This window comes from Oncorhynchus keta, chromosome 33, assembly GCF_023373465.1.
Source record: "Oncorhynchus keta strain PuntledgeMale-10-30-2019 chromosome 33, Oket_V2, whole genome shotgun sequence".
NCBI classification, from domain to species: Eukaryota; Metazoa; Chordata; class Actinopteri; order Salmoniformes; family Salmonidae; genus Oncorhynchus; species Oncorhynchus keta.
Genome location: NC_068453.1, coordinates 19,100,825 through 19,112,915, shown reverse-complemented (window position 1 = coordinate 19,112,915; position 12,091 = coordinate 19,100,825). Strand labels below are relative to the sequence as shown.

The window sequence follows — 12,091 nt, the reverse complement described above, 5'->3', positions numbered from 1 at the left end:
GACATACACAGTGGACAGACATACCAATGCATAAACAGTGGACAGACATACCGATGCATAAACAGTGGACAGACATACCGATGCATACACAGTGGACAGACATACTGACGCATACACAGTGGACAGACATACTGACACATACACAGTGGACAGACATACTGACACATAAACAGTGGACAGACATACCGATGCATAAACAGTGGACAGACACACTGACGCATACACAGTGGACAGACATACTGACGCATACACAGTGGACAGACATACTGACGCATAAACAGTGGACAGACATACACAGTGGACAGACATACCGATGCATACACAGTGGACAGACATACACAGTGGACAGACATACCGATGCATAAACAGTGGACAGACATACCGATGCACACACAGTGGACAGACATACCGATGCATAAACAGTGGACAGACATACCGTTGCACACACAGTGGACAGACATACCGATGCATACACAGTGGACAGACATACTGACACATACACAGTGGACAGACATACACAGTGGACAGACATACCGATGCATACACAGTGGACAGACATACACAGTGGACAGACATACACAGTGGACAGACATACACAGTGGACAGACATACACAGTGGACAGACATACCGATGCATAAACAGTGGACAGACATACCGATGCATAAACAGTGGACAGACATACTGATGCATAAACAGTGGACAGACATACACAGTGGACAGACATACTGATGCATACACAGTGGACAGACATACACAGTGGACAGACATACCAATGCATAAACAGTGGACAGACATACCGATGCATAAACAGTGGACAGACATACACAGTGGACAGACATACCGATGCATAAACAGTGGACAGACATACCGATGCATAAACAGTGGACAGACATACCGATGCATACACAGTGGACAGACATACTGACGCATACACAGTGGACAGACATACTGACACATACACAGTGGACAGACATACTGACACATAAACAGTGGACAGACATACCGATGCATAAACAGTGGACAGACACACTGACGCATACACAGTGGACAGACATACTGACGCATACACAGTGGACAGACATACTGACGCATACACAGTGGACAGACATACACAGTGGACAGACATACCGATGCATACACAGTGGACAGACATACACAGTGGACAGACATACCGATGCATAAACAGTGGACAGACATACCGATGCACACACAGTGGACAGACATACCGATGCATAAACAGTGGACAGACATACCGATGCACACACAGTGGACAGACATACCGATGCATAAACAGTGGACAGACATACCGTTGCACACACAGTGGACAGACATACCGATGCATACACAGTGGACAGATATACTGACACATACACAGTGGACAGACATACACAGTGGACAGACATACCGATGCATACACAGTGGACAGACATACACAGTGGACAGACATAAACAGTGGACAGACATACCGATGCATAAACAGTGGACAGACATACCGATGCATAAACAGTGGACAGACATACACAGTGGACAGACATACACAGTGGACAGACATACACAGTGGACAGACATACACAGTGGACAGGCATACCGATGCATAAACAGTGGACAGACATACCGATGCATAAACAGTGGACAGACATACACAGTGGACAGACATACCGATGCATAAACAGTGGACAGACATACACAGTGGACAGACATACACAGTGGACAGACATACACAGTGGACAGACATACACAGTGGACAGACATACACAGTGGACAGACATACACAGTGGACAGACATACCGATGCATAAACAGTGGACAGACATACCGATGCATAAACAGTGGACAGACATACACAGTGGACAGACATACCGATGCATAAACAGTGGACAGACATACACAGTGGACAGACATACACAGTGGACAGACATACACAGTGGACAGACATACACAGTGGACAGACATACACAGTGGACAGACATACCGATGCATACACAGTGGACAGACATACACAGTGGACAGACATACCGATGCATAAACAGTGGACAGACATACCGATGCATAAACAGTGGACAGACATACACAGTGGACAGACATACCGATGCATAAACAGTGGACAGACATACACAGTGGACAGACATACCGATGCATAAACAGTGGACAGACATACACAGTGGACAGACATACCGATGCATAAACAGTGGACAGACATACCGATGCACACACAGTGGACAGACATACCGATGCATAAACAGTGGACAGACATACACAGTGGACAGACATACCGATGCATAAACAGTGGACAGACATACACAGTGGACAGACATACCGATGCATAAACAGTGGACAGACATACACAGTGGACAGACATACCGATGCATAAACAGTGGACAGACATACCGATGCATAAACAGTGGACAGACATACCTATGCATACACAGTGGACAGACATACACAGTGGACAGACATACCGATGCATAAACAGTGGACAGACATACCGATGCATAAACAGTGGACAGACATACCGATGCATAAACAGTGGACAGACATACCGATGCATAAACAGTGGACAGACATACTGATGCATAAACAGTGGACAGACATACACAGTGGACAGCCATAAACAGTGCATAAACAGTGGACAGACATACCGATGCATAAACAGTGGACAGACATACCGATGCATACACAGTGGACAGACATACACAGTGGACAGACATACACAGTGGACAGACATACTGACACATACACAGTGGACAGACATACACAGTGGACAGACATACTGAGTGGACAGCATACACAGTGGACAGACATACTGACGCATAGACAGTGGACAGACATACACAGTGGACAGACATACTGACACATACACAGTGGACAGACATACTGACGCATAGACAGTGGACAGACATACACAGTGGACAGACATACTGACACATACACAGTGGACAGACATACTGACGCATACACAGTGGACAGACATACTGACGCATAGACAGTGGACAGACATACACAGTGGACAGACATACTGACACATACACAGTGGACAGACATACTGACGCATAGACAGTGGACAGACATACACAGTGGACAGACATACTGACACATACACAGTGGACAGACATAAACAGTGGACAGACATACTGATGCATACACAGTGGACAGACATACTGACGCATAGACAGTGGACAGACATACACAGTGGACAGACATACTGACATACACAGTGGACAGACATACACAGTGGACAGACATACAGTGGACAGACATAGACATACACAGTGGACAGACATACTGACACATACACAGTGGACAGACATACTGACATAGACAGTGGACAGACATACTGACCGACATACACAGTGGACAGACATACTGACACATACACAGTGGACAGACATACTGACGCATAGACAGTGGACAGACATACTGACACATACACAGTGGACAGACATACTGGACAGACATACACAGTGGACAGACATACTGGACAGCATGGACAGACATACACAGTGGACAGACATACACAGTGGACAGACATACACAGTGACAGACATACACAGTGGACAGACATACTGAGACATAGACAGTGGACAGACATACACAGTGGACAGACATACTGGACACATACACAGTGGACAGACATACTGACGCATACATAAACAGTGGACAGACATACCGACATAGCATAAACAGTGGACAGACATACACAGTGGACAGACATACTGACACATACACAGTGGACAGACATACACAGTGGACACATACACAGTGGACAGACATAAACAGTGGACAGACATACTGGACAGACATAGACAGTGGACAGACATACACAGTGGACAGACATACCGATGCATAAACAGTGGACAGACATACCGATGCACACACAGTGGACAGACATACAGTGGACAGATGCATAAACAGTGGACAGACATACACAGTGGACAGACATACCGATGCATAAACAGTGGACAGACATACACAGTGGACAGACATAAACAGTGGACAGATGCATAAACAGTGGACAGACATACACAGTGGACAGACATACCGATGCATAAACAGTGGACAGACATACACAGTGGACAGACATACCGATGCATAAACAGTGGACAGACATACACAGTGGACAGACATACCGATGCATAAACAGTGGACAGACATACCGATGCATAAACAGTGGACAGACATACCTATGCATACACAGTGGACAGACATACACAGTGGACAGACATACCGATGCATAAACAGTGGACAGACATACCGATGCATAAACAGTGGACAGACATACCGATGCATAAACAGTGGACAGACATACCGATGCATAAACAGTGGACAGACATACTGATGCATAAACAGTGGACAGACATACACAGTGGACAGACATACCGATGCATAAACAGTGGACAGACATACCGATGCATAAACAGTGGACAGACATACCGATGCATAAACAGTGGACAGACATACCGATGCATAAACAGTGGACAGACATACTGATGCATAAACAGTGGACAGACATACACAGTGGACAGACATACCGATGCATAAACAGTGGACAGACATACCGATGCATAAACAGTGGACAGACATACCGATGCATACACAGTGGACAGACATACACAGTGGACAGACATACACAGTGGACAGACATACTGACGCATACACAGTGGACAGACATACACAGTGGACAGACATACTGACGCATACACAGTGGACAGACATACTGACGCATAGACAGTGGACAGACATACACAGTGGACAGACATACTGACACATACACAGTGGACAGACATACTGACACATACACAGTGGACAGACATACACAGTGGACAGACATACTGACGCATACACAGTGGACAGACATACTGACGCATACACAGTGGACAGACATACTGACGCATAGACAGTGGACAGACATACACAGTGGACAGACATACTGACGCATACACAGTGGACAGACATACTGACGCATAGACAGTGGACAGACATACACAGTGGACAGACATACTGACACATACACAGTGGACAGACATAAACAGTGGACAGACATACTGACGCATACACAGTGGACAGACATACTGACGCATAGACAGTGGACAGACATACACAGTGGACAGACATACTGACACATACACAGTGGACAGACATACACAGTGGACAGACATACTGACACATAGACAGTGGACAGACATACTGACACATACACAGTGGACAGACATACTGACGCATAGACAGTGGACAGACATACTGACACATACACAGTGGACAGACATACTGACACATACACAGTGGACAGACATACTGACGCATAGACAGTGGACAGACATACTGACACATACACAGTGGACAGACATACTGACGCATACACAGTGGACAGACATACTGACGCATAGACAGTGGACAGACATACACAGTGGACAGACATACTGACACATACACAGTGGACAGACATACTGACGCATAGACAGTGGACAGACATACACAGTGGACAGACATACTGACACATACACAGTGGACAGACATACTGACGCATACACAGTGGACAGACATACTGACGCATAGACAGTGGACAGACATACACAGTGGACAGACATACTGACACATACAGTGGACAGACACAGTGGACAGTGGACAGACATACAGTGGACGACATAGACAGTGGACAGACATACACAGTGGACAGACATACTGACACATACACAGTGGACAGACATACTGACGCATACACAGTGGACAGACATACTGACGCATAGACAGTGGACAGACATACACAGTGGACAGACATACTGACGCATAGACAGTGGACAGACATACTGACACATACACAGTGGACAGACATACTGACGCATAAACAGTGGACAGACATACTGACACATACACAGTGGACAGACATACTGACACATACACAGTGGACAGACATACACAGTGGACCGACATACCGATGCATACATACACACTATTATTCTTATTTATGGTGGGGTGGTCAGTGACACCTCATCGTGAAAAGGGAGTTGGATTAGTGACTTGGACTACTCACTCCATGGTAGCTATTTTCTGCGCCAGGCTCGCAATCACAGCAAAGAGCCTCAGGTCTGTAAGTCCATCTGTCACCCTGAAATCCACCATCTCCAGGATCTGAGAGAAAAACCATCATGGTCAAAGTGATACGGAAGTTGTTGTGTGTGTGTGTGTGTGTGTGTGTGTGTGTGTGTGTGTGTGTGTGTGTGTGTGTGTGTGTGTGTGTGTGTGTGTGTGTGTGTGTGTGTGTGTGTGTGTGTGTGTGTGTGTGTGTGTGTGTGTGTGTGTGTGTGTTGTGTGTATTGCATTTACCCTGTAGACATATATCTCTTCTTCATCAGTTAGCAGCTCTGGAGGGATGATCTTCTTTAGTGCCAGCAGCACTTGCAGGCAGGAAATGTAACCATCAGCATCGCTGTCAACCTGAAGGGATCATCATCAACATTGTCATCAACAACAACAACATCATCATGTAAGCAAAGTTAGAAACAATAGAGACAGGAATAGTGAAATGGAGAGAGAGAGAGAGAGAGAGAGTAAGAACTAGAGAAAGAGAGAGACTGGAATAGTGAAATGGAGAGAAAGAGAGAGAGAGAGAGAGAGAGTAAGAACTAGAGAAAGAGAGAGACAGGAATAGTGAAATGGAGAGAGAGAGAGAGAGAGAGTAAGAACTAGAGAAAGAGAGAGACAGGAATAGTGAAATGGAGAGAGAAAGAGTAAGAACTAGAGAAAGAGAGAGACAGGAAGAGTGAAATGGAGAGAGAGAGTAAGAACTAGAGAAAGAGAGAGACAGGAAGAGTGAAAAGGAGAGAGAGAGAGTAAGAACTAGAGAAAGAGAGAGACAGGAATAGTGAAATGGAGAGAGAGTAAGAACTAGAGAAAGAGAGAGACAGGAAGAGTGAAATGGAGAGAGAGAGAGAGAGAGTAAGAACTAGAGAAAGAGAGAGACAGGAATAGTGAAATGGAGAGAAAGAGTAAGAACTAGAGAAAGAGAGAGACAGGAATAGTGAAATGGAGAGAGAGAGAGTAAGAAGAGAGACAGGAATAGTGAAATGGAGAGAGAGAGAGTAAGAACTAGAGAAAGAGAGAGACAGGAATAGTGAAATGGAGAGAGAGAGTAAGAACTAGAGAAAGAGAGAGACAGGAATAGTGAAATGGAGAGAGAGAGAGAGAGAGAGAGAGAGAGTAAGAACTAGAGAAAGAGTGAGACAGGAATAGTGAAATGGAGAGAGAGAGAGAGAGAGAAGAGAGAGAGAGAGAGAGAGAGAGAGAGAGAGAGAGAGAGAGTAAGAACTAGAGAAAGAGAGAGACAGGAATAGTGAAATGGAGAGAGAGAGAGTAAGAACTAGAGAAAGAGAGAGACAGGAATAGTGAAATGGAGAGAGAGAGAGTAAGAACTAGAGAAAGAGAGAGACAGGAATTGTGAAATGGAGAGAGAGAGAGAGAGAGAGAGTAAGAACTAGAGAAAGAGAGAGACAGGAAGAGTGAAAAGGAGAGAGAGAGAGTAAGAACTAGAGAAAGAGGGAGGCAGGAATAGTGAAATGGAGAGAGAGAGAGTAAGAACTAGAGAAAGAGAGAGACAGGAAGAGTGAAATGGAGAGAGAGAGAGAGTAAGAACTAGAGAAAGAGAGAGACAGGAAGAGTGAAAAGGAGAGAGAGAGTAAGAACTAGAGAAAGAGGGAGGCAGGAATAGTGAAATGGAGAGAGAGAGAGTAAGAACTAGAGAAAGAGAGAGACAGGAAGAGTGAAATGGAGAGAGAGAGAGTAAGAACTAGAAAGAGAGAGACAGGAAAAGTGAAATGGCGAGAGAGAGAGAGAGAGTAAGAACTAGAGAAAGAGAGAGACAGAAAACAAGGAAGAAAGAGGGAGTGTATCTGAGGCATAGTGTGAACAGAGAGGGTTTAAATCCCCTTTCACTTACTGCTTCAAAAGCCCTTTTGTACTCTGCCAGCTTCTCCTGGCTGAAAATGCAATACTTTGCCAAGAAGTCGACTGCAAGAAAGAAAGGAAGAGGAGAAGAGGGAAGAAGAGAGTAAATACAAACCTCTGTGTTTAAACAGGCTCTCTAGCGGGAAGAGAAGCCACACACAACCCTCTGCTATAGTGTTCAATTCAAATCCACTGCTTACAAATCCTCACACATCACCAAACTGAAATATAAACTTAATATTATCTCAAACGGCGTTTATATCTTATTTCATACTGATCACAAGACATCTGTGAGATTTTTGAATGTTTTCTAATAATATCTCGATATACAGTATGCCAGGATTCAGGAGTGTGTATGTGTATGTGTCTGTGCGTGTGTGAGAGTCTGGTCTTTATCAATGGGAAGGCCAGCAGCATCCCTCTGATGGTGGTGGTGGGGGGCAATAAGGACCAGTGTGTTCACTGGGGTTCCCAGCCGGGCAGGCAGCACACTCAGGGGTCTCCTGTGGCACTTGGCTGCTGGGGTCTTCGTGTGTGTGTAGAGAGAGGAGTTTTTACAGACCTGGGATCAGCTGAGGTCAATGTATTGATTGACTAAGAGAAACAGGCATCATAACTCACTTTAGGGGAAACGTTTAATACAAGGAAAAGGATTTGAGCAAGTAGTACACGTTTTAGAGATGATATACAGTTGATGTCAGAAGTTTACATACACTTAGGTTGCAGACATTAAAACTCATTTTTCAACCACTCCACAAATTTCTTGTTAACAAACTATAATTTTGGCAAGTTGGTTAGGACATCTACTTTGTGCATGACACAAGTCATTTTTCCAACAATTGTTTAAAGACAGATTATTTCACTGTATCACAATTCCAGTGGGTCAGAAGCTTACATACACTAAGTTGACTGTGCCTTTAAACAGCTTGGAAAATTCCAGAAAATCATGTAATGGCTTTAGAAGCTTCTGATAGGCTAATTGACATCATTTGAGTCAATTGGAGGTGTACCTGTGGATGTATTTCAAGGCCTACCTTCAAACTCAGTGCCTCTTTGCTTGACATCATGGGAAAATCGAATGAAATCAGTCAAGACCTTTGAAAAAAATGTGTAGATTTCCACAAGTCTGGTTCATCCTTGGGAGCAATTTCCAAACACCTGAAGGTACCACGTTCATCTGTACAAACAATACTACGCAAGTATAAACACCATGGGACCACACAGCCGTCACCCCGCTCAGGAAGGAGACGCGTTTTGTCTCCTAGAGATGAATTTACTTTGGTGCAAAAAGTGCAAATCAATCCCAGAACAACAGCAAAGGACCTTGTGAAGATGCTGGAGGAAACAGGTATAAAAGTATCGATATCCACAGTAAAATGAGTCCTATATCGACATAACCTGAAAGGCCGCTCAGCAAGGAAGAAGCCACTGCTCCAAAACCGACTACGGTTTGCAACTGCACATGAGGACAAAGACCGTACTTTTTGGAGAAATGTCGTCTGGACCGATGAAACAAAAAAAGAAAAGTTTGGCTATAATGACCATCGTTATGTTTGGAGGAAAAAGGGGTAGGCTTGCAAGCCCGAAGAACACCATCCCAACCGTGAAGCATGGGGGTGGCAGCATCATGCTGTGGGGGTGCTTTTCTGCAGGAGGGGCTGGTGCACTTCACAAAATAGATGGCTTCATGAGGAAGGACAATAATGTGGATATATTGAAGCAACATCTCAAGACATCAGTCAGGAAGTTAAAGCTTGGTTGCAAATGGGTCTTCTAAATGGACAATGACCCCAAGCATACTTCCAAAGTTGTGGCAAAATGGCTTAAGGATAACAAAGTCAAGGTATTGGAGTGGCCATCACAAAGCCCTGACCAAATGTGTGGGCAGAACTGAAAAAGCGTATGCGAGCAAGGAAGCCTATAAACCTGATTCAGTTACACCAGCTCTGTCAGAAGGAATGGGCTAAAATTCACCCAACTTGTGGAAGCTTGTAGAAGGCTACCTGAAACTTTTGACCCAAGTTAAACAATTTAAAGGCAATGCTACCAAATACCAATTGAGTGTATGTAAACTTCTGACTCACTGGGAATGTGATGAAAGAAATAAAAGCTGAAATAAATCATTCTCTCTACTATTATTCTGACATTTCACATTCTTCAAATAAAGTGGTGATCCTAACTGACCTAAAACAGGGAAGTTTTACAAGGATTAAATGTCAGGATATGTGAAAAAACGGAATTGAAATGTTTTTGGCTAAGGTGTATATAAACCTCCGACTTCAACTGTATATATAAGGATGTTGAGGATGCCACAAGTCTACAGTGGTCAACATTTCAGATAGCAACTGAAGGGACTACAGCTCGTTTGCTTTAATGGCTAATCACACATCCACGTCAATTTCACAAAGCAAATCTGGAGGAGGAGAAGAGAAAGCAGCAGAAAGGAGAAAGGGGAGAGAAGGGGAGAGAAGAGAAGAGAAGGGGAGAGAAGGGGAGAGAAGCGGAGAGAAGGGGAGAGAAGGGGAGAGAAGAGAAGGGGAGAGAAGAGAAGAGAAGGGGAGAGAAGAGAAGAGGGGAGAGAAGGGGAGAGAAGGGGAGAGAGAGAGAAGGGGGAGGAGAGAAGGGGAAGAGAAGAGAAGAGAAGAAGAGAAGGGGAGAGAAGGGGGAGGAAGAGAAAGAGAAGCGGAGAGAAGAGAAGGGAGAGAAGGAGAAGAGAAGAAGGGGAGAAGAGAAGAGAAGGAAGAGAAGGGAGAGCGGAGAGAAAGAGAAGAAGGAGAGAAGAGAAGGGGGAGAGAAGAGAAGGGAGAGAAGGGGAGAGAAAGAGAAGTGGAGAGAAGGGGAGAGAAGAGAAGAGAAGAAGGGGAGAAGAGAAGAGGGGAGAAGCGGGAGAAGGGGAGAGAAGAGAAGAAGGGGAGAGAAGAGAAGGGGAGAGAAGGGAGAGAACAGAGAGAAGGGGAGAGAAGAGGAGAAGGAAGAGAAGGGGAGAGAAGGGGAGAGAAGAGAAGTGGAGAGAAGAGAGAAGAGAAGGGGAGAGAAGCGGAGGGAGAGGGGAAAAGGGGAGAGAAGAGAAGGGGGAGAAGGGAGAAGAGGAGAAGGGGAGAGAAGGGGAGACAAGAGAAGAGAAGAGAAGGAGAGAGAAGAGAAGAGAAGGGGAGAGAAGAGAGAGAAGGAGAGAGGGGAGAGAAGAGAAGGGGAGAGAAGGGGAGAGAAGCAGAGAGAAGGGGAGAGAAGAGGAGAAGGGGAGAGAAGGGGAGAGAAGGGGAGAGAAGAGAAGTGGAGAGAAGGGGAGAGAAGAGAAGGGGAGAGAAGCGGAGAGAAGGGGAAAGAAGGGGAGAGAAGAGAAGGGGAGAGAAGGGGAGAGAAGCAGAGAGAAGGGGGGAGAAGGGGAGAGAAGGGGAGACAAGAGAAGAGCTCTTTAAGCTGCTTCCACTTCAATTCAGTAGAGATGAGAAAGAGTCCACTGAATAATGGATCTATTCATTGGGTAGCAGAAGAAAGTAGCAGAAACAGAGTTTATATCAGTCTGACTTCAACCCCTGGACCTCTGGGTTTCTCCCCGGTTGCAGGGGGCCGTTTCAATCTGCCATTTATCTGCTTAGGCCTAATCAAAACCAGGCCTTCCGCAGCCTCCTCTTTTCACATGCAAATTGTTACATTCGCATCCAGACAACTTGACTTGTTAAAGCTTGATTGATCAAAACCTGCGGTGGAGCTGTGTACATCTGTTTGCAAATATCTGTGACGAGAAGGGGCTTTCGCTGAGACCCACGAGTCACACGTTCGGTCCCCGAGCAGCGTCTGGGATGGGTATTAGCTAGCCCCCAGACCCCAATCTAACCCTCTTCAATAGACACACACACACACCACTGCTTGGATCAGTGCACTGATCAAACCAATGAAGTGAATTGACAGCTTCTGTAACAGAGTAAATGGATCCCCTGTTTCCTCCTTTTAGCATGATTGCGGGCTGAGGCAGGTCCCTTCAGTCCTGTCCCTGGTAGGTAGTGCTCCAGTCCCCCTAATGGGGACTCCATTTCTACCACGCTCTCTCTCTTTCTCTATCCGAGGCCTGCTTCTCTTTCCTGGGCCTCTGAATTGCACCTCTCAGGCCTGATGTGTGCCCACAGGCACTCATTTTTACACACACACACAC

At 45.4% G+C, this 12,091-nt stretch overlaps 1 protein-coding gene across 7 annotated transcripts in view; it reads right to left on the bottom strand.

The window, feature by feature from the left end:
* The window catches only part of LOC118366334 (uncharacterized), a 66,446-nt gene that overhangs the window by 14,429 nt on the left and 39,926 nt on the right, over positions 1-12,091 (bottom strand). For all 7 annotated transcript variants that reach the window (XM_052492361.1, XM_052492364.1, XM_052492362.1 and 4 more), the window contains 3 exons: positions 7,931-8,001; positions 6,322-6,432; positions 6,029-6,126 (listed from right to left, as the gene is read on the bottom strand). In XM_052492361.1, the coding sequence (XP_052348321.1) occupies positions 6,029-6,126; positions 6,322-6,432; positions 7,931-8,001 (280 nt within the window). The remainder of the gene's footprint in view (positions 1-6,028; positions 6,127-6,321; positions 6,433-7,930; positions 8,002-12,091) is intronic.